General features: G+C 46.9%; 9 protein-coding genes across 9 annotated transcripts; 4 read left to right on the top strand and 5 right to left on the bottom strand.

Annotated features, from left to right (window-relative positions):
- Positions 1–526: 526 nt before the first annotated feature.
- PSV08DRAFT_211112 (serine carboxypeptidase S28-domain-containing protein) lies at positions 527–2,266 on the top strand (the record flags this gene model as incomplete). Its single annotated transcript, XM_014217873.2, has 2 exons — positions 527–1,676; positions 1,732–2,266. 2 exons carry the CDS (start codon positions 527–529, stop codon positions 2,208–2,210), a joined length of 1,629 nt encoding a protein of 542 aa, XP_014073348.1. The 3' UTR covers positions 2,211–2,266.
- A 1,192-nt stretch (positions 2,267–3,458) lies between these two features.
- PSV08DRAFT_412767 (uncharacterized protein) lies at positions 3,459–4,676 on the top strand. The gene is made up of 3 exons (XM_014217874.2): positions 3,459–3,751; positions 3,805–4,193; positions 4,247–4,676. Exons 1-3 carry the CDS (start codon positions 3,497–3,499, stop codon positions 4,626–4,628), a joined length of 1,026 nt encoding a protein of 341 aa, XP_014073349.1. The 5' UTR covers positions 3,459–3,496; the 3' UTR covers positions 4,629–4,676.
- Positions 4,677–6,389: 1,713 nt separating this feature from the next.
- Positions 6,390–7,765, bottom strand: PSV08DRAFT_366283 (uncharacterized protein; the record flags this gene model as incomplete). The annotated part of the gene is made up of 6 exons (XM_066093111.1): positions 7,497–7,765; positions 7,413–7,452; positions 7,258–7,357; positions 6,903–7,199; positions 6,777–6,844; positions 6,390–6,724 (listed from the first exon to the last, which is right to left on the bottom strand). Exons 1-6 carry the CDS (start codon positions 7,719–7,721, stop codon positions 6,390–6,392), a joined length of 1,065 nt encoding a protein of 354 aa, XP_065948105.1. The 5' UTR covers positions 7,722–7,765.
- A 2,935-nt stretch (positions 7,766–10,700) lies between these two features.
- Positions 10,701–11,804, bottom strand: PSV08DRAFT_189901 (inosine-uridine preferring nucleoside hydrolase-domain-containing protein; the record flags this gene model as incomplete). Its single annotated transcript, XM_014217876.1, has 3 exons — positions 10,701–11,243; positions 11,301–11,655; positions 11,710–11,804. The coding sequence occupies 3 exons, from the start codon at positions 11,802–11,804 to the stop codon at positions 10,701–10,703; spliced, it is 993 nt and encodes a 330-aa protein (XP_014073351.1).
- Positions 11,805–13,336: 1,532 nt separating this feature from the next.
- Positions 13,337–13,711, top strand: PSV08DRAFT_356655 (uncharacterized protein; the record flags this gene model as incomplete). Its single annotated transcript, XM_014217849.1, has 2 exons — positions 13,337–13,342; positions 13,403–13,711. The coding sequence occupies 2 exons, from the start codon at positions 13,337–13,339 to the stop codon at positions 13,709–13,711; spliced, it is 315 nt and encodes a 104-aa protein (XP_014073324.1).
- Positions 13,712–13,994: 283 nt separating this feature from the next.
- On the bottom strand, positions 13,995–14,505 carry PSV08DRAFT_356654 (uncharacterized protein; the record flags this gene model as incomplete). Its single annotated transcript, XM_014217862.1, has 3 exons — positions 13,995–14,014; positions 14,074–14,147; positions 14,201–14,505. The coding sequence occupies 3 exons, from the start codon at positions 14,503–14,505 to the stop codon at positions 13,995–13,997; spliced, it is 399 nt and encodes a 132-aa protein (XP_014073337.1).
- Positions 14,506–16,293: 1,788 nt separating this feature from the next.
- PSV08DRAFT_231832 (uncharacterized protein) lies at positions 16,294–18,075 on the bottom strand. Its single transcript, XM_014217877.2, has 2 exons — positions 17,937–18,075; positions 16,294–17,879 (listed from the first exon to the last, which is right to left on the bottom strand). Exons 1-2 carry the CDS (start codon positions 17,998–18,000, stop codon positions 16,456–16,458), a joined length of 1,488 nt encoding a protein of 495 aa, XP_014073352.1. The 5' UTR covers positions 18,001–18,075; the 3' UTR covers positions 16,294–16,455.
- Positions 18,076–18,485: 410 nt separating this feature from the next.
- PSV08DRAFT_366280 (uncharacterized protein) lies at positions 18,486–19,358 on the top strand (the record flags this gene model as incomplete). Its single annotated transcript, XM_014217878.2, has 2 exons — positions 18,486–18,680; positions 18,743–19,358. 2 exons carry the CDS (start codon positions 18,486–18,488, stop codon positions 18,998–19,000), a joined length of 453 nt encoding a protein of 150 aa, XP_014073353.1. The 3' UTR covers positions 19,001–19,358.
- PSV08DRAFT_211100 (major facilitator superfamily domain-containing protein) lies at positions 18,863–20,871 on the bottom strand. The gene is made up of 2 exons (XM_014217879.2): positions 19,649–20,871; positions 18,863–19,588 (listed from the first exon to the last, which is right to left on the bottom strand). The coding sequence occupies exons 1-2, from the start codon at positions 20,705–20,707 to the stop codon at positions 19,190–19,192; spliced, it is 1,458 nt and encodes a 485-aa protein (XP_014073354.1). The 5' UTR covers positions 20,708–20,871; the 3' UTR covers positions 18,863–19,189.
- Positions 20,872–21,709: the final 838 nt, after the last annotated feature.

Here is a 21,709-nt window from a genome sequence, read left to right as displayed (position 1 = left end):
CGCCGATAAGCTTTGCTCCACTACACTTGGCTATGATCCGTGTCTCCTTCTATTCGTAGCTAATCACCGTTGTCTTTTGCCATTTTGGCCTCGGATGCGAAGCGGCGCAATTTGGAAGATGGCGGGTTTGAACGCTTTGAAATTTGGACAGCCAATCATGCCGATATGCGAGCTGTGCCCATGAGCTAGTGGCAATGATGAGCAGACTTTAGCCAAAATTGTGTTCGCGTTCAGCTGGATTCTGTTTTCGCTATGCTTATATACTATGTGGTTGTGGACTACAACTTTCCCTGGAGCCCATTTCCTCCATTGCCACATCCGAGGTTCTAGCCTAGTTGGTGAAACTCAGATTTCACTCACTCTTCTCTTGTGAGCTTGTTCGCGGTATTAATTATTCGTTTACTCGAGAACCCCTCTTGCCGATATGCGATCCTCGAAATTGATAGCGGCGCTCACTCTTGCGCTGCTGCAGAACACGAACGCTTTGAATGGAGCCATTCAAAATCAGTGGGATTTGCTTGCCCAGATGGGCCTCAATCCCGATGGTACACCTATTGAGGAGAATTCCCCTAATGTTGAATCCTTCAAATCTGTCAAATCCGCATCAAGTGGAGATACATCTGCTTCCCTGGCTGCTGATCCCGGACCTATCAGCCCTGAGTATATTGAGCTCCCATTGGATCACTTCGGCTCGAGCGCTGGGAATTTTCGCAATAGATACTGGGTCAACACAAAAAGCTATAAACTGGGCGGCCCCGTCTTCATCTATGATGTGGGCGAAGCTAATGCCAACACAAGCTCTCAGTTTAGGCTCCGCGACGAAACCAGCTTTTTCAAGCAAATAGTCGATGAATTCAATGGTATTGGCATTGTATGGGAGCATCGATTCTATGGCGATTCGTCACCTGTAACCATATCGATCGACACACCAGCAGAGGCTTTCAGGTTCTTAACGTCGGAGCAAGCACTTGCGGATGTTGACCGCTTCGCGAAGCAATTCAGCAGAAAAGAAATCAATGCAACACTCACTCCTGACCGGACACCATGGGTCTTTATTGGCGGTTCCTATCCTGGAATGAGGGCTGCGTTCATGCGAAACTTGTATCCTGACACGATTTACGCTTCATGGGCTGCTTCGGCCCCAGTTGAGGCTAGAGTTGATCAGACATATTACTTCGACCCAGTATGGCGAGGCATGAACGCAAAGGGCTTTGGAAATTGTACTCGGGACATCCAGGCTGCAGTCAGATACATAGACGGAGTCATGGATAAAGGAAAGCATGCCACTGCTAAACTGAAAGAACAATTCTTGGGCCTAGGGGCTGCCAATAGCTCGAATGCTGGTTTTGCGGATGCGCTTACTCTTATAACCGCGAGATGGCAGTCATACGGCATGGAGGGCGATATTTACGGGCTTCGCCAATTCTGTGATTGGATTGAAACTGATCTTGCAAACGGAAAGACGGCACCAAAGGAGGGATGGGCACCGAGCAAAGGCGCGAAGTGGGTGGTAGATAGGTGGTCTACATACCCCAACTTTGTGACCATGGTAAATGATTACTTTGACCTAGAGTGCTCGGGTCAGGCGAACAAAACAGGTGGAAAGTGCATCTTGGACGGTGCGTTCAAGGACCCTGCAACGATTAGCTGGACATGGCAGTATTGTACCGAATGGGGTGCGTCTCAAATCCGTTCTCTCAATACGCTTCAACCGATTCTGATTAAGTATAGGATTCTTCCAAGCCGCCAATATTGGCCCTCATCAACTCATTTCAAAGTATAATTCGATTCAACATCAGCGCGACATATGTCATCTCCAATTCCCTAACGCAACTGCTCCTCTGTTCCCAGAGTTGCCGAACACTAACAACACTAACAAAGTCCTCGGTGGATGGTCCATTCGACCATCAAATACGTACTGGTCTAATGGGGAGTTCGATCCTTGGCGCCTGAATTCACCTGCTTCCGACCTGGATTTTGCACCAAAGGTTGAAATTACACAAGACATTCCCAAATGCGGAGTAAGCACCGGAAAGGACAGGTTGTTTGGCATGGTCCTGAAAGATGCAGCACATTGTTTTGATTTCAGGACAACGGGTGTTACTGTTCCTGATGGAGTCAAGAGTCGAGAATTATTTAGAAAGGCTCTGAAGGAGTGGCTACCATGCTACCGCCCAAAGACAGGAGTTGCAAAGCGATGGAACGCCTAAACTTGGAAAATTTCAGTCACGATCTTGACTTACTAATATCACTCGCCCTATTACACAACGAACGTGGGAGTATTTCCTTCCTTTTGCACTAGAAATTACGACGTGGCCAAGAACCTAAGCGACATTTCCTTTAGCTGTACTCGTCTGGAAACCAATGCTATATATGCTCAATGTGTAATTGAATTTATATCAGTCCACGCTCGATTACACGAACAAATTAAGCTCCATTGTAACAGATTGAGTGTGGGAGAATCATCACTAGATATTAAAGCTGTTTTGTTCAAGGAGCAACTAAAGACCAGTAAACATTTTCTTTTCCAATCATGAAAAAAGCCGATGCTAGCTAAATCTACGCGACAGTCAGGCCGTAGTATAGAACCTAGGTGTGGGGGTGTCGCACAAAGGTTGCATGATAGCGCCGGGATGTCATAGAGGGTCCTTTGCAAGGGCCAATTGCTCACAAGGGGGCATTTTGCTTCATTTGAGTGGAAAAATCGAAGGCTATGTACAAGCCGGCTAGAAATTCAAATACGTTTGATACATCGTTGGGGTTAACGTCTTACAATGCAAGGAATATATATCCAGACCATGTTCGATGTGCTTACCTTGATACATGATAGCAAACTCAAGAACAGTTCCAATAGCGGTCATCTCGATCGAGAAATTCAATAGTTAAGCTCATACCCTCCGTGTGAAACTAGGGGTAATGATCTTGGGGGATTTGCAGATGACCTTTGGCCATTGCGGTGGGGCGGATCAATCGAGATCTGGTAGATCAACAATCTTACGCCATCGCATGTTCCCATACATGTCTACGTAATTCTAGACTCAATGTTTACCCTGCTCTTGAGGCGATCAAACAATGCAAATTTTTTGATACGCCATCCCCGCTTTTTGCGCATTTGAGTTGTTCCAGAACTTATCAGCTCTATGTAGTAAAATTAGCGTAGAGCAAATTCTCAAGGGTGGCGTAGACGCTAATCGCGCGATCAAACCCGAGCCGAACAATGATTGAATAAGCGTAGCTGCTTGCCCACCACGCACGGCAAGACACTGCCGATTTAGGGCTGAAACGACATGGGTAAGAATCAGAGCTAGTCTGCGTTTGCTTGTGTTCCGAGTTGACGGAAATTCCTTCTCCATATAGGTAGGACGCCTAGTCGCGTACAGAGTCATGTCAGCCCCTTAAGAAAAAGACGTGCAAAGAGCAACGCTGTCATAACAGTCTTGCTTGCGCGCCGGATTTTGAGTTTGATCCATTTTACACCAAACTTTCAACCACAAGAATGGCGCGCGATGATCGATCTGAAGAATTCATTGGTGTCCTTGGCTTCTTCATGTGCATCTGCATTCTGCTAGTGATGCTTCGATGCTACTGCAAATTAGTAATTGTGAAGAACTTCTCGGCCGACGACTACTTCTCTGTCCTTACGCTGGTTTCATTCTTGGTCTTTTGTACCCTAGCGCGTCTGGGTATTTCGAACGGAACTGGAAAACGACGATATCTTATTCCCGACGAAAACTACCCAGTTGGCATGAAGGTTTGTAACATCATATTCACAGTTTAGCGGGCGTTGATGTTAACTTGCAGTAGTGGTGGTGGGCCTGCGAACCGACCTACGTTATCACGAACATCTTTCTCAAATCCAGCATCGGTATCTTTCTGCTGCGCATAGCCCAGAGGAAAACCCATCGCATCATTCTTTGGACTTCCCTGCTTGCCATCCAAGTATACAGTGTGTACTTCTTCTTCATCTTCACCTTCCAGTGTTGGCCGGTTTCCTTCTTCTGGGAACAATTCCGCGGTGGTAAAGGCCACTGCATACCCTCCAAAGTCATTGTCAATTCGTTCTATGGCTACTCTGCGTTGTCATGTATAACCGATTGGACGTTTAGTATCGTTCCAATATTCATTGTGCATGGCCTACAAATGAACAAGAGGAACAAAGTTACTGTTGGCGTTGTACTTGCCTGCTGCGCTATGTAAGACTATAACCTCAAATCATCATGGGTATTGTACACTAATGCCTTGCTAGTGGTTCCTCAGCGACTATTGTCCGCCTGCCTTTCATCAATGGCCTTAACGATATCCCCGACTTCCTCTACTCTACCATCGATGTTGCAATCTGGTCTACTTGTGAGACCGGCATCGGCCTTGCTACTTCCGCCGCTGCTACACTCCGCCCCTTGCTCCGCCAGGTCCTTAACGATACGTCAACGCATGATAGTTCCAGTCGCAAACGGTCGCGCGCGTGGACATCTGGTCATCCATCACGGGCAGGGTATCAGGAGCATCCAAGCCAACACGGCGATCATGATATCCAGCTCACGAGTCATAGTTCGAAACAGTATAATGTCCAGGTTACAGGCGGAGATAGGTCAAGTCCAAGCAGTAGTACTTTTAGACTAAAAGACTAGGAATAGAATAAACCAAACATGGTAGCTAGCAATAATACTTTTAATAACAAAGATGTTGTTTTAGTAGAGTAACGGGTTGGAAGAAGCAAGCTTTCGACATGTAGAGATATGATTATGGGACGGATCTGACCAAGCAAGCCTTCGTTCCGCTCCTGCACTTAAAGTATCTCGTAATCAATCTCGTTCACAATAATAGCAATGTGGAAACAATGTAAGCAGACACAAAATACGTAATCTCCAGCTTTCAGTTTGCGGGTTCTGGGGCCAACTGCATCAGCTCTACCTACTTTTTCCTTTCCGAAACTCATCAAAGAGCATTTACCGTTTGTTAAGAAGCTGCCGTGACTTACCCTGTTTAGGTATACTGCCTTGGCTGGTATTCTGTACTCAGCCCACCTCCCGCAGTTCCGAGATAGATATACTTGTACCATACTGTTTTGATATACCGTCCGTTTTTAGTGGCCGTCCCGGCCGTGACAGCAATGACCCGATTCTATACCACCAAAGTATTACCAACTATCATCTTTCTGGCACCACAATGTGAATCCAACAATTCGTTATCATCGTGATGCCCCGACTTCTTCCGGTTCGATACAGACCCCCTGTCCCTTATGTCCTCAATCAGTTGGTTGCTCATAATACCGCTTCTAGTGGGCCCAATTTAGAGCGACAATGGAATGCAACAGGAACAAGGATATCCGGGGTTACATTTTGCGAGAAATTACTCCTCACCCCATGCTATCGCATTAGTATCATACGTAGTCTAGGCTCAAATTGGAGTCATCTGGCCGATCCGAGTTTTCTATCACACGACCCACGTTTGAAGTGGACCTCAAATTCTTCCGGGCTTTGCGAGGAGATGACCAAAGTCTTTCTAAACAGGGATGGTTCATACAACCACATAGCAAAGTGTTCTTGATACAACCGCTACTCCACTGGGTATAGTTTGCTTAAACTTTGTCTTGCGAGTCACAACTCATTGTTGAGCTCAGATGATCCTCATGAACAGCTGATACAGTGGATCTGTTCCAACAGGGCCTTTTTTCACAGGCGCTGCGACGTTGGCTATTGCTGCCCAGCGCCTTTGGTATCCTATTTTTACCCACGGTTTCATAACTCTCTGGGACCACCGATTGATCTGGTACGAAGGAAGAAAGGATTTTAGGGCGCATGTGCGGAGGATGGCTAGCTTGAATATTCGGCTGATGGGTTTGGATGGGCGGCACCGGCAGCTCGCTTGTACAATAATGTCTTTCCCATTCCAGGATGCAGTAGCCCTATAATTTTCCGTCCGACAGCAGATGTAAAGTACCGGGTCGTAGATGATGCTGTCGTTATTGGTGTGATGCAGAATGAAGTCGGGGGGGAAAGTCTTGGCTGAACAAGTGCAGCATATTGAAATTGTTTGAATTAATATACGAGGCTACTGACAAACGCAGTCATGAAGTCTCATGTATAACTTTCAAAGTTGTATTCCCAAGATGTTCTGTCAGGTGATTCATTCGGAGTATTCAAGCATCTACTAAAACTCTTCTTAAGTGCTGATTTCTTCAATTCATTCAAACACATCGTACACTTTATGATTTATATTGGAGTATCTATGTGTTATAGAGATTCCGAATTAATTTTCTCAAAAAAAGGAAGATGCACCGCACGATAACGTGCCGGAATCGGGTAACAAAAAAAGAGCTTCTCAGCCATAGTGAGATTTTCTAGATTAAACCTTACTCTTTTCATAGAAAATGTCAAGTATCCAGGCAACTATCCCTGATTTACACTGTTTATTTCACCATGTGACTCTTCATCCATTAGTGTGCTGTTTGCATCTCCCACTATTTCCACTAATTCAACAGTGCTGCCTTGCTCCTCCGTTTTGGGCTTCGTCGAATAGCTACCTATAGTGACTTGAACACTTTTTTGAATGGCAATATTGCCTCCTGTTTGGCCTGAACTGGTATATCTCGAGGTGGACACGACGCTGCGTAGAATCTTAGGGTAGAAGAATTGGAGACCGAGCTTGAGCGATGGCATGCATACACAAATTATGCCGACGTAAATTTCGATCAATGACCAAAGCGAAGTATCAAGGAAGTCGTCTGTTAGGCTTATCAGAGTAAGTTCTAGAAGGAGAGAAGGAAGTGGCATTACAAGTGATATTTGAAGATTTGGCAAAGTTGACTAAAGCGTGCAGTCGGATGATTGAAACTAGAGTCACCCTGTATTGATATTAGCATCCTCTAAGACGTCACGCAGATATATATCAAGGAAACTTACAAGAAGCCAATACTAAACATGAATAAGACTCCAACTTTCTTCTTCGTAGAAAGATGTAAAGCCCAGACTTGGGGTATAGGCAGGCCTAACATAGCAAGGTCTGTAAAGATACTAAACGATGCCGTGACAAACCCAATATGGTTGTTGTTCAGACACTTGCCTTTGTGCTCGCCACCCAGGTCCCATTGCCACCAAAAATAGCTCACAGGAGAGCAGATAAAGATACCCAAAAAGGCAAAGGCAATCGTGTAAAGGAGCGTAAAGATAACAATAGACCAGACTAACTTGCGGAAACCGCTATCGTTAAAGATGCGAAGGTAAAAAAAGGCCAAAGGCAATCTTGCCAAGGCCAAACTCGATTCCGTAGAATGGTACGGAGATCCAGAAGTATACCAGTGTCAACCTAATGTCCTTAAATGGGACTTTCCACATATCTTGTCCGAGTCCAGTGAATGCTTCTTGGATTAGCGTTTACCCATCCAATGTAGTTTTGAAAACGCGAGGACTCACACATCATGGTTGTCAGAGTGAACATCACTATATTCAGCACCTACAGGATGTTAGTCGCCACAGGCACTTAACGACAAAACATACCAGTATCAAAGCCATATTCCCGTCATCAAGAAGTTGCAAGCGCCCAAGAGCGAAATGGGAATAAAATCGCCCCAGGATGGCCGCAGTACTCAAGGCGAAGAGGACAGTGTTAACCAGGCGATACAACTCGGATCTGTCCCGAACCGGTGCCTCGCACATAACCATGGTGGCGTTCAAGGTCGTCAAAGTCTCCCGAGCAGTGCATGACGTGGAAAAGCAGTTCATGGCGATAAACTGCTGCGTTCGATTGCTGCACAGACATGGAAAATCCTCGAGCGAATCGCATATGGAATTAGCGAAAGAGTTGGCGATGCATGTTTGCTAAGTAACTGTCAGCTTAATTCTGAGGAAGCTCAAAATGGAAATATGCTCACCGCGCAAATCGGTAGAGTGGCTAGCCGATCAAATTGGCCCCAAACTGGACTCACAGCGATAGCGAACATCCAAAGAGAACTTAATATCCATGGAGAATACATTATGCTTAAGAATAGTAAGTCTGCGGATACAGCTCCAAGCACCCCAGAGCTGGGAGAATAGAAGGTATGCACGACATAGAAAAACAAAACCACGTTGCCGATGACGAATAATAAAACCATGTACCACGTCTTCGCGCGTCCTATAGGTGAACCGGGGATCTTGTTAGGTTGGAAATCTAGGCATCATTTTGTCTTACACGGTCTAGCTTGAGAGTTTAGTCCTTCAAAAGCAATAAAAGACCTCAGAACCTATCGTTTTACTTGCTAGAGGTACGTTGCAACTCTTAGTCAAATACCTACATGTACCATTGGATGGGCGAAGATACCGTAGCGAATCGTAGTGATAAGTGGGAACTACAGAGGTGGCTTGTGCCAATGTGGGAAGTTTCAGCTGCAATATTTGCAAGCGCTGCAAGAACGATGATCATACCTGAGAACGTGGCTCTATAGTGTGCGCCGTAGCTTGAATATGGTTTTTTTTACGTCATGGCCCGCTTTAGCTTTCACTGTATTGCTTTTTCGTAGTTGGAGTTCCAGGTCGAGCTACCCATTTGCTACTAGCCAGGACGCCACCAAACCTTATACCTAAACCATAATGACAGTGGCATTTTACGAGGGAAATGTGGCAAAGTAGACCATGGAGAAGCGGACGCTGCATGTCATGTGCCAGGAGCAGTCTCGCCTCAGAAACAGTAATAATAACCTGCACACCCAGACTATTGCTCAAGTCTATAGAAGAAAAGTTCAACTGCAAACAAGAGCAACCACAACATCGCAGTGCGACCAGGGAAATCAGATCTCCAATCGTCCCTGTGTATAATCTGTGCTGTAAGTTGTGCAATTGGACCACAGAGTTGTTGATGGCCACTCCACTTCGTAAATAGGGGCATGAATTAAGTTTGCTGGTAGTCATAAAACCCCCGCATGCTCATATTTGCTTTTTCAGCTGGGTGGTTGTCTTGCCTGATATGCCCCCACCTTCGCGGAGAACACCAACGAGAGCCAGCTCCGAGGAGCTGCAATCGATGCTTTGACAAAGCCTCAACCCCTTTTATTTCCATTGAACGTTGCAGAGACTGGAGAGTGTTCTACTGCAGGCTGCTGATAATCCACGGCCATAAAGTGGTATGTATAGTTTCCAATCAATGAAGATATAGAGAAAGAGTTTTTAAATTCTTACCACCTTCTCCATCTTGGCACCTTTCCACAGCTGGAAGAGGGGTCTACGTCCCCCACTTTCATCTCTTGACTGCAACTGCTATGGCGTCTATAAAGATACTTTCTCCGTCATTATCTGGCGACTTCGAAGTCCACTCGAAAACAGGAAGTCCGTCGGTTTGTGGATTTGCTTGGCTTAGATAATGTTTCTCGAGACTTCCCTGAAGTAGCCAATGCTCGCGTATCGCGGTACTCCCAGAAAAAATGAGAACTTTCAGCTCTCAGGCATTTAATGATGAAACGTATCTGATTTGAAAAAAAAGAGAAAAAATAGAAACTGCAGCCCGCTGTTGGTATTGCTCGAGAGGATTTCGTCCATCTCACCCTCGCCCGTTGGGGAAGAGTGTGGCACGATATTGGAGTGTTCTCGAAATTAATGTGCCAGATGATTTCGAACAACCCCAATCAGCAATTTGCGATCGCGAAAACCCATTTCATACAAAAACTTGAGTTCCTGCTTCAACTCTTTTGTTGCCAAAGGAAATGAAGACAAGGAACAACTGCGGTGCATCTTGTCGGGCGTATGTGATGAATTCCTCCATGTCATCACGGCATCCTAAATACCTGAACTCAGACCTAATACTGTTTTCCAGTGTCAACTCGACTGATTTATCAAATAGCAAGGATTGATAGTTCCTAGATGTTTTGCAAAGGGGATTCTCGATTTTAGTCGCTGGCGCCTCGATGGGGCTCGTCGAGCTACTATCTGTAGTTAAGCCATGTGTAGTTAAGGCATCTGTAATGGATCCATCCGGGACTGTTCGCCAGCAGCTTATGATTGCCTACACCGAGACTTAGATATGGACGATAGCATGTTCATATGTCACTAAACGTATGAGATGCGAAGTTCAGGCCTTTTGTCACTGACACTCAGAACTCTACTATAGTTAAACGTCTAATCGTTGCTGGAATACTCCGATTGGATGTCAGAACCAACTACGAGTACGCAAGCACATGCAGATCTATAGTACAAGCACCAGATATTCTTCAAATCTTTATCTGTGCCTGAGGCTGTATGTTCGGCGAGGTTAAAGATAGTGTAATGCATTTGCTCTGATGCGATGTAAGCTGCCTATCCTGGGACTCCGCTCTAGCGAAGACGCTCAACGCGTATACCATGGTAGTGATTTGTGACTACTGCAGGGGTGTGCAGCTTCTCAGCCTTGGGCTAGACAATTGCGGTTAAGGTGGACAGGAGCAGAGTTTGGCCGCATTGTGGACTTGGCACATGACAAGACTGGCCGATAACCATACTCTAGACCGTAGCATGCTGCGCGTCGCACAGCTCAGCCTTCCCACATGACTGCGAAACATGAATCAACTGAAAAATGTAGTTGAGCTGACCAGATTGCATAGCCTCTTTTGTTATTTGCAAGATTGCGTCTCGTTGCAAGCGTTTGTAAAGCTACCGTCATTCTGGGCAATCGATTGACCTATCACATACACATATTTGATGAAGGTAGCATAATGGCAATAGGATCTGCAGCTGAGAACGAAGAGATTTAGTGTTCTATGGTTTCTCGTAGAGTTTAGCTCCATGTAAGAGCATACTATCCAGCTCCCTCGCGATGGTCTCATTGTCCATCTTCAATTTCAAATAATGCTGCTCTTTCCCCTCTCCTCCTTCAACCCAGACATTCGACCCGTTGGGAAAGACGTGATTGTACCCTCCTGATCCCCCATACTCGAACCACTCGCCGAGCCCTTGACAAGCATACACTACTGTCAAGGGATCCCATGAATACCGTGATCTGTTGTACCCGATATAATGCTCGAAAGCGCTCTTCACTGGGTCATTCATTGGGCCTTGTGTTGTTAGGATAGCACCAGAAGATATATCCTCTCCAACTTTAGAGCCCAGGTACGTTATGCGACCAGGCCAGGTATTGACGACGTGAGCAGTCGCGAGAGGATTATCAGACCAGAAATTGAATTCGTATCCGGAGGGATAGTCGCCACCCATGACGACTAGCTCTGCAACTTTAGCGCGAACAAGTTCAACGCCCGACAGCATCGAGTACTTGTCTGCTGTTGAATTCAGGAGTACTGAGAGCTATTCTCGTTAAGACTACTTTCTCATAACCTTGTTGACGGAGCGTGCGTAGCTTACATTCTCTAGAAAGCCGATACTAGCAATCGTCACGCTGTTGTCATCTTGCTCCGAAAGCACCTTCCGATACAATTCCACGGGAATCCAGGCATCTTCGGGTCTGAACCATGGTAGTGAACCACCGGACCAATGATAGGCCACCTTGCTTGTATACTCACCAAATTCATATGCCCAGCCATCAAAGAAAGTCTCGTTCGTGATGGGTCGGCGGAGGCCAATGGGAGTACTTGGGTGTCCGTAGTGTGCAAGGATGGCCGAGGTGGCAAGGGCAGAGTATGAAGAGGGATAGTTCACATTTACGGCGAGAAGAGAGATTCTAGGATTAGTCGCCGCAAGAAGAAGAGCAGCGGCGTCGCTGGAAAGGGTAGATTAGCAACGATGCGGCATTGAGCAATAGTGCAACGCGTACTCAACATCGCTGAAGATATCCGTATCAATAATCAATGCCTTCCGATCTGGAACGGCAGCTCCACTGGAGAGAACAAGTGAGACAAGTCCAAGCATGGGTAGGAGCCGTCGTGGGGAAGCGAAAGTATCGAGGAAGTATGACAAAGCTTCCATTGTGAGGATTACTTAAAGCAGCTAGGTGCGTTCAAGAGAATAGCGCAAAATTTACAGAGACTTAAGTAAAGGGTAGGCTGCAAGTCTGCAAAAACACTCTGGCTGTGTGGAATGGGAAGCACCAACACGCGAGATAGTACAATTCATCAGGGCGGGGAGATGGACGATAATGATGGTCCGGATAATACCAGTGCTGTCCAGCATTATTGCTGGGTTCAAATGATATTATGTACACGTGTGTACGTAAGAGCATTATCAGTGATATGGAGTAGATCATCGGGCGCCAATCAGAGCAGAACAAAAAAATGCAACTACCCCGAGTTGAAGACCCACTTTCAAACTTCGAAGATTCGGCGAAACGAGATTCTCGACTCAGAGCGCTACGTAGTGGAGCTGCCAGGCTTATCTAAAGCAGGTTGCAGACCACCCGGCCCTGACCTCTGCCCAGACATATCCTGCCAAGAGGTCTGACTGCGCACTAGAACATGCTAAAATTAGGCGAGATTTGGCAGAGTGAACGGGTTCAGAATTGGTTCTAATCTAATTTAACTAAAAATTATTTAATAGTAATATTTATACTATATACTCGTCTAGATTACGCTTAGTATCCTAACAATTTAGGTAGAGGAGGCTATTGCCCCTACTTTAGGGGCTGCGAGGCTGGAATAGAAGCAAGGAGAGAGAAGATTCTATTATAACGTCTAATTTTATTATTAAAGAAGATTTTTTTTCTAAATTAATTTCGAAAAGGTTTTATAGACAGACCCCCTACTAAGGACGCTAATTAGTACTAAATAAATAAGGCGACGCTAATAGCTTATGTGTTCTGAGCGATTTCTTAGGATATGCGAGATATTTTCCTATCTAGGTTTAGCGCACCATGTCTGGGCGAAGGTCAGGGCAACGTGGTCTGCCTACACTATCTAAAGCTCGGTAGTACTATGGCGGTACTGCTATAGACAGCCCTGCAGGTGAGAACTTCAACAGTTACCTAGTATGTGCTTTGCTTATATAGACAGTCAGTATAAGAGTAAAGCCTCAAATACGCTACTGATTGGCCTATTGGGAACGTAACCGAGATGCTCTGCTCTTTATCAAAATCCAATCGTTAGGTTACGTGTTTAGATACAGCATGCCGTTCGATTTCACCGGCGTTAAAATTGAACGGCGAAAACGGACATATTCCAAAAGCACAGGTCGGTCTATGGACTGATGACTCGTAGTCCGTACGTATAACTTATTTCGTATTCGGTGGCTTCCCTAGCTCTCTAGGTGTGATTTCTGCACTTTCTCCTTATATATTGTCTCCGCCCTTTGGCTGCTCACAGGAGAACTACAGAGTAGTCCTCCGCGTTCTCAAGGCCCTCCCAATTGTTTCATGAATCCGAATCGACGCATCGTTTCCGTCTATACCATCGAATAAGCATCAAACTTCACCGCTACGTACACTATCAATCAAACTCAACGACTACAAGATGAAGGTATTGCTACGATGTCTTGTTGGATTTCTCTGCTATATTTGGCTGATAGTAATGGATTAGGGCCTCGGTTTCGTTGCTGTCTATATCATCGCTATTGGAATGGCTAAGGTCAATGCCTGTGCCAGTTACAAATACTGTGCCTGCTCTGATAATGACACCAACAATGGGTTCGACGACGCTGCGACTCAGTACAACTGCAACGGTATCAATGTGGGAGAACTGAGATGGTTCGATGACAACAACGGCGTCAGAGGACGCTACTACTGCGAGACAGCAGATACGTCCAATTATCCGTGGGATAATTGCAAGTGGAAAAGGCAGTGTAATAACGGCCATCCTGAGAACTGTTGGGGCAAGGTGCACTGGTAATGACAAATGCTAAGGTTTATCCTGCAACATGCAGAGATGCTCACGGCCATTTGCTGGGTACATGCTGCCATGTAATAACAGAGCGCTTTCGGTGCACTCTTATAAGAGGAGAGATTTTGACAAGAGCAGAATTAACAGGCAGACATTCAATGTATTCATTGTACTTTAAGAAGTATCCAAACAGTAGCGCTTAATACTACATATATCATAGTAATATAGAGAGCATTGAAACTACTACTACCATAGCTCCAACTAGCCTGTATCTGGCCAATTTTGCAGTCAATTAGCACTGGGGAATACCCCCTACAGCAGGTTAGTATGTTATATTCGATAATACCGATTACATCAGGCCAAAGACTTACCACTCCAGGTTACATAATAAAGAGACACCCAGTTATTGTTTGCGACTCCACTTGCCTGGAGCTTACCCCAGAATCTAACGTAGTCAATTAATTACATCCGTCCACCGGCCTTGCAGTGAGTACGTACGGATTTCCTGAGACGACAGTCGTATCCGTATCTGTATAGCACCGGATTTGGATGCGTGTTCCACGTGAGAACTGACCATCGGCCGTGCACGAGGTCCGCGGGCATTGACGATGCTTGAGCGCATCAGCCGTGACGGTGCCAGTGATAGCCCGCTTCTCCAGACTGCGGGCCTTGATGTCCTGGAGGACGGGGAGCTCGCCCTCGACTTCTGGGGCAAAGAGCAACCCGCCTTCGGCTTCGGCCGTGGGGGCAGAGAGGGTCGTGAGCGGCAGGAGAGTGACGATAGCGAAAGCAGTGAATTTCATGGTGAGGGATTTGGAAGAGCTGATTGCGATTGAGATGATTGAGAAAGTAGTTGTCTGAAGCGTAGTGGTTCTTTACTTCTGGCAAGAATCGGCATTGGTTTTATATCTGCTACTTCCCCCTCTCTCGAAGATGCTACTCTCAAACTGGTAACCTCAGCATCATGCAAAGTTCTGGAAACGCTTCAAAATGCGAAGTTTACGAGCCCATAATACCTTGCAGCGGAATATCGTATCCGTTGCGCTGCCTCTAATATCCCATTTAGCCTCAGCAAGTTTGACAGGGAAGGCTGGAGAAGAAGCGCCAAGGCTTGTGCTCGATATTGGATCCTGGGGGCCAATACCTCGCATTGCTCGTATACTACCCTGATCCCACCTAGTGGTATGATGTAGGATTTCCTTAAGCTGAATGAATCATGGTGAGCAGCTGCAAATATCATTCCTTTTGCAGCGCCGATATGTACTGGCAAAACGCGTAAGTATATGAGTAATCGCTAAGTTATCTTAGGAGGGAAGTACTAGGCAATGTCGCGTATCAAGACGGCTAAACCCACTCACGTGCTGTTTAGCGTGCAGTTAGCCCACCCTCTCACTGTATCTGGTTTGTACATGATTACTAGCCGTAGATACTTTTACCACCAACAGAAATTTATAAGCCACTTCCAAGACTTCGCGTCACACGCGTAGGTGTAGGAGTGAATCTGTCTTACGCTAACCTTTTGTGCCTTCACTCTTTAGTAGCCTATATTTTGTAGCTATGTCTGCTGGAATTTGTAAGACAGCTAGATAGATGATTGTTATGGTAGTAAGGAATCTTCGTTGTCATCGAATGAATTTCAAGCTCGATTACGTACCCTGGAATTCCATGGATAATAACAAACATTCATCTCTTAGTCAGCCTGGTACGTAAGTGAAATGATTATCAGATTACTCCGCTTGGCTTGTTATTCATAGCGATTAGAACCGCCAAGGCCTGTACAAGCTACCACGGACTTGAAAGCTAATTCGGAAAGAAAGCACATTATGAAAAAGATAATAAATTTGTTCCGTTATTAGACTCCATACACTTAGCATCTATACCAGATCGGAACCTTGTGGAGCGTGTTCTAGATCCCTGCAATGCTACTCAGCTCATGCAATACTACATTGTTACTCATCTACAACAGTAAAGCGATAGCTTCTACAGGCCTTAGAATGTAGCATAATTTAATAGCCAGACGCTGGATGTAGCAATGGCAAGGATACCTCAACGAAACTTAACTCGCTGCAATCATGGCTACTTACCATTCTCACAGATCAAACACAATTTTCTTCTTAACCTCTGTTTGTGTCACTATAGATCGTACCTACTTGACTGGTTCTATCATGTCTCACAAGAGGCCTCGGTCTTAGGAGCACGTAGAACACACAACCTCGCTTGTTGCAGTGGATTTTGATTACAAGAGAGAATTGAGAAATGTATAAGATCTCATCGGTATTCAGATGCTTTGTTAATCCTCAGAATGCTCCCTTGTAGAAAGAGAGCCAATCTTGGAGTTTCGCGAATAAGCTCGATCAGAAATCCCGCATCTATGGAATTCATGTCATGTCTTGAAGAGATAATAAAAGGCACTTGTATCTGATTATGGGTGTGATGGTTCGCAACTAAACTGACAATCTGAGCACGGTTCATCACGTTCACTCACTCTTTTGGCAACGTGGCGTGTCCTTGTCATTCTGCTTATCCTGTTTTGAATTCAAGGTCAAGTTAGTTGTACGTAATATAGCCATTTGAAAGGCTGATGAACTTAATTCCATGTTGACTTCCAAGTCTCATTGTTCTAACAACGCGGTGGTATCCTAGCTTTCTTGTACGTCGAATGCTATCAACAACTGCAATGTATAAAGTCCAGGTAACTCGTTGCTCACAATTGCTTTCTCGAAAATTCACTACAAAATCATAGAACAAATGCATCAAACCTCCCATGCAGCCTTTGCTACAGCATACTCGCTATACCCCTGCAAAGCTTCCACCATCCACTTTCCCTCAGCAGACTCATCGCGCCCAAGTACTTGCCAAGCCATAAGAGCTGCCCACTGTACAACGGGAGAAGTAAACCCAGTATCACCGCGATATTTCCTGTGTTGCAGATACCCCGGTATGCTTCGTGCTATATCGAGACCTGTTGCATAGATAAGATGAACGGTACCGCTGGTTCCCCCTCCCGGAAATCCTGACTGCGCCAGTAACTCTTCGGTTGCTTCGATGATTTGAAGCACATGCACCATGGCAGTGCTGTATAGCATGAACATGCGCGCAATGGAATCGTTGCGGAACTTGTATACCGTCCACAACGCTTGTGGAGCACCTGCGCAAATGGCACCAAAGTCATCTTCCGTGGTCCAAGAGTTTTCTTTTTCATTGTCCCACTGCTGTTTCCATGTCTGCAGGAAGACAAGTAGCTCCCCAGCCTTTCTTTGGATTCCTTCGATCCTTTCTAAGCGTATGCGATCGTGCGTGTTGCGTGCTCTGGCAACCTCGTCGCTGGCAGCAATCAGTACCGTGCAGTCTGCCATTACGTTATGCAAATCCCTTTCTTCTCTTGTTTCAAGTGAGAGAGGCGTTTGTAAAACGGCCTTCCATCGCTGTCTAGCCAGAACAGATGGAGATCTATTTCGCAAAGAAGCAAGCAAGATCATGTGTCGAACGCCTTTGTACAACTCTAGCGTTTGAGTCGAAGCATATGCCAGCGAACCTGGGTCACGAAGTGCTATGAGCTGTTCTAGCCCCAGCATGTGTTTTAGCCAATTTCTGGGGCCACTTGGTAAGCACATCTCAAGCATAGCCATGATGGTGATGACGTTTATGATGTCGTCTCGCTCATGACATCCCGGAACACTGAGTGCTTGGTTCAGCTGCCGGAGCGCGACACCATGCATGTCGTAACCCTTGGCAAGGATGCGAGCCTGGTGGTGTCGGGCGCCAAATAACAACGTGGCAAAGGTCAAGGCTGCTTGATTGAACAAAGGATTAGCGCCTGCACCTATGGTTGGATATCGGCCAAGAGCAAGGTCCGAGGTCCGAAGTTGTTGTAGTCCTAGGTCAACGGGGCCATTGGGATAGAGGTATTGGCGCAGATGACATATGTAGACTTCGTACTCGTTGAATCTCAGCCCTACGTGTTGAACTGAAGACTGATATGGTGGAGAGACCGAGGCCGATTTCTCAACATCTTCTGTCTTCCATTCAGATGTCGTTGTCACGTCCGTCGTTTTCTTCGATGAATGCTGCGTCCGTCTGGACCTGACGATTTTTCCTGCGACGAACACGAGCGTTCTGGGGCCGTCGCAAGCGATAGCCAGCTTTTGACATCTCTTACAAGTGGGCTGTGTCTCGTCTTGCGCAAATATGTCAGCCTGGGCATTGCGGAGATGCGCACAAGGACGTTGCTTACCACATTTGACGCGGCGTTTTCGGCAGTTGGAGCATCCTTTGGAACGGCCAGCTACATTGACCATCGGTAGTCATGGGCTAGATACGACGCAAACGAATATGGTAATTTGCACGATGATTGCAAGCGAAGAAGGTGGGTTGATTAATGCGGGCACTGATGCAAGTCTGTTGGGTTAGGCGGCTACTACGCCTGTTGTAAGATGATCTCGCGCATTGAGCCGCAACAAGATTAGCGCAGACTGGATGCCTTACATCTCACATCACGGGTCAATTCGAACACATGCAGAGCAGATGATAACACAATTTTGTAGTGTTATAGTATGTGCATTTCCGCGAAAAGAGCCGCAATAGGCAGATTCTTCCTTCTTGTAGGCCATTACTTAAACATTGTGAATCGACAACTGGATGGGTCTTTCCCTCACCTTCAACACTATCCAAAAAAACATCTCATCTACCAACAATCATCGTACGCAATACTCTCACCTTCACAGAAGCAACCTGCCATCAGTCCTATAGTGACATACTCATAACCCATCACGCCCAAATCAAAATGTCAATAGTAACAACCATCGACATTGCGGCACCCCCCTCGCAGGTCCGCGACAAATTCCTCGACTTCGCATCGCTATCCAAATGGCATAGCTCCTTCTTCTCATCAATCACACCGCACGGCACCCTCGAGCCCGGACAGAAGCTTCTTGTGCATTTTGCAACAGGTGGACAAAAGATGAACCCCGTGATACAAGTACGTTTGCCATTAGAGTAGTAGCCCAGTCATGTGTACTTTTCGCTAACGGAATGTACCAGCAAAATACGCCAACTACGTTTGCGTGGACTGGAAGCTTACCGTTCGTGTTTACGGGCACCCATTGTTTCCTATTCGAGGAGAGCACAGTGATACCTGGAGGTTGTCGCTTGACGCAGAGTGAAGAGTTTAGCGGGGCGCTGGGGTGGCTCATGGGTGGGAATGTTGTAGCGAGACAGGTAGGGTTTGCCGAGAAAACTAAGAGGGGATTCGAGATACTTAATGCAGATCTGAAGGCTGCTTGTGAGAGGGTGGACTGAGCTGAGAAGACACTGGTCGTTTCCTTTTGCTATTAGGAGAAGTTATTACTCACTATGAAAAATGCTGAATTTCTTTGTGGTACAGGCATGAATTAGGATCACTATACATAGACAGTACTAATCAAGTAACTTTTGGTTGGCTTTCCAGGTCGTAATCATCTAGTGCGATATCATGTCAGCTATTTCTCATCAGGCTTTAACCATGAGGCCGCGGCCCTTGAACGCCACCCGCGCACATGCAAGTAGTGCCGCACTACTAAACAGCAAACAACCTCCATATGTCCACAAATCATCGAAACCACCGTTTTCCTGGATTGCGCCTCCAATTGGTGTACCGACAAGCAATCCGATGGCTACAATACCAAAGCTTTGGCCGAATCTAGTGCCGATCTTGTCCCGCGCGTCTGCACTAAGGTGTACGATTATGGTTGGGGGCAGGCTGACGAAGGACCCAGAAAAGAAGCCGTAGAATGCCATCATCACGATGATACCCGCTGAAGAAGAGACGGCCATGAAGCAGATGCAGAGAATACCGGAAATCAGTGCGCAAGGGATCACAACATTGAACGGCCCAATCTTGTCAGACAACTACGCACATGACATTAGCAAACGACGAATTGGGCAAGACGTGAAGGAAGCAAAACGTACCACATTGGGAAGGATTCGGCCAAACATACTGGTACTGTTCATGACAGCCAGCAAGTAAAACGCTAGCCCTTCACTCGTAATTCGCTCTTGAATCGCGTACACCTGTCCAAAGAAGAAGGGCATATACAAGCCCATGAAACCTAGGAAGAAACCCGTAACCTGCAGACTGTATGCAGGAATCAGGAAGGCACGCAGATCAAGCAGCGAGCGCGACTTTGCCGGCAAGACGCGCACGCGCATGCACACATTGGGTACGACCATGGTGGCAAGGATGATGAAACCTAGGACTCTGGTGGTCCAGGCGAAGCCGATTTGCGGGAGAAGTTTGTGGAATACAATAGGGTATATGACACCACCAAAAGAAGAGCCGGATGCAGCGATACCAATGACGGTGCCAATTTTGGTACTGAAGTAGGTGGAGAGGATAGCCACGCTAGGCACAAAGAGACAGCCTGTTCCGATGCCAATGCAAAAGGCCTGAGCCAGAAGGACTTGCCAGTATGCGTGGCAGAGACTCAGCATCATCTGACCAAAGACAAGCAGGAAGCTGCCGACAAGGAGCAGTTCTCGGAAATAGCCAGCATCGTAGATGGGGCCAGTAAGGGCGCCGACCATCATGAGAAGGAAAGCTTGGATGGAGCCTATCCATGAGATGGACGATGGGCTTGAATTGGGGAGGAGTGTTGTTTCGTAGTAGGCCTGGTAAGAGCCAAAGGTGTTGATGATGCCCCACGAGTTGAAGAGCAGGAAGAAGCCACCAAGGACCTGGAGCCAAGCCCATAGGCCACCATTGGGGATTTTGGAGACATCGCGTACGCTTGGGTGGGCGGACCGAACCGGTTCCAAGTCTGGCCCTGATTGCTGGGTGCTGGTGGACTCGGTCACGTGTTTTTCCTGTTGTGGATGTTCGTCTACGGCTACCAGGCCTGAGCTGTGCACTGAATCGGACGAGGCGAGCGATGGCTGGCTGTCCGGCTTTTCGTCAAAGTTCAGTGGTGCACTTAATACTGGCGCAGCATAGCTGGGTTTCTCTGGGGACGTGGGTGTAGTACGGTCCATGGCGGACTGGAGGTGAAGGAAGGTGAGCGTATCGGCGTCAATGGTTCCACAGCAATGCAGATGGAATTTGGCCGCAGAGATGAAGTCGCGGCAATGCCTACCAGCAAAAAGAGCCCATGGAAGGGGCGAAGAGGTATTTCAAGTGTGGCCGAACCGGTGAGTGTATGACAGTAGTTAGTCGGCAGGACAGTAGAGATGAGCAATGGCAAATCGCCTGGCACGGCAAAGCGGGTCTGGCAGAAACTAGGCAAGGAGCCATGGTTTAGGGAATGTTTCTGCATTTTGCTCGCGTCTCGCTGCAAGTAATGGCCGAGGACGAGCACAAGGACAAGCACAAGCACGAGCACGAGCGCCACAAGCGCGGTGATGCGAAACGGGCGTGCGGCATGCCGAATACGGACGGCAGCCTGCCGTGGCGAGGCTTGTTACTTAATGTTTTTACCAATCCTGTTGTATGAATAATGTCTATAGCATGTCCATGGCCAAATAAATGCTTACTTACTAGGTGTTCGACGGATGATGTGTCGGCTACTAGCAGTAAACGAGAGCAAGAGGGTCTCGGAAAGCACGTCATGAACCCAGATTGTGTGTCATTATTCCCGTCTCGAGGAGACGATGAATGACCCATGACCAATGGCTAATTCCCGGGGGCGCTCTTGCATAGCGTGGTTGGAGCACTTTGCCGTCCTCGGCACCCGAGGCCCAGGGCGTCGGCAGCACAGACTGATTACTTTTCAACTCGCGTCACGTGCCATTCTGCTAGCCTAGGCCTCGTCTTGTTCACCTGTCCCGTCGTTTCTTGGACTTTGCTGACAAAACGAACATCCAACGAGCTGCGAGCGGGGACTTGATCCACCTCCACCTTTCGTGTGCAGATAGTACAAATCTCTTGGGGCTGCACTAGCACCATGGTCGGCCAGTACGGAAAAGATACTCTGACAAACAATGCATTACACGTCGCCAATGCGGGACTTGCAATACACCACCTGCGGCTTACGACGC

Source organism: Bipolaris maydis (assembly GCF_028858645.1).
Source record: "Bipolaris maydis strain C4 unplaced genomic scaffold PSV08scaffold_16, whole genome shotgun sequence".
NCBI lineage: Eukaryota > Fungi > Ascomycota > Dothideomycetes > Pleosporales > Pleosporaceae > Bipolaris > Bipolaris maydis.
This window is presented reverse-complemented; position numbering and strand designations above follow the sequence as displayed.

Bases quoted from the DNA above. Each gene is read 5' to 3' on its own strand.
- PSV08DRAFT_412767 (XM_014217874.2), top strand. From the start codon at position 3,497: ATGGCGCGCGATGATCGATCTGAAGAATTCATTGGTGTCCTTGGCTTC. The intron at 3,752-3,804 runs GTTTGTAACATC...AACTTGCAGTAG, and splicing joins ACTACCCAGTTGGCATGAAG to TGGTGGTGGGCCTGCGAACC. The intron at 4,194-4,246 runs GTAAGACTATAA...ATGCCTTGCTAG, and splicing joins GTACTTGCCTGCTGCGCTAT to TGGTTCCTCAGCGACTATTG.
- PSV08DRAFT_231832 (XM_014217877.2), bottom strand. From the start codon at position 18,000: ATGGTCAATGTAGCTGGCCGTTCCAAAGGATGCTCCAACTGCCGAAAA. The intron at 17,880-17,936 runs GTAAGCAACGTC...TATTTGCGCAAG, and splicing joins AAAACGCCGCGTCAAATGTG to ACGAGACACAGCCCACTTGT.
- PSV08DRAFT_211100 (XM_014217879.2), bottom strand. From the start codon at position 20,707: ATGGACCGTACTACACCCACGTCCCCAGAGAAACCCAGCTATGCTGCG. The intron at 19,589-19,648 runs GTACGTTTTGCT...TCATGTGCGTAG, and splicing joins GCCGAATCCTTCCCAATGTG to TTGTCTGACAAGATTGGGCC.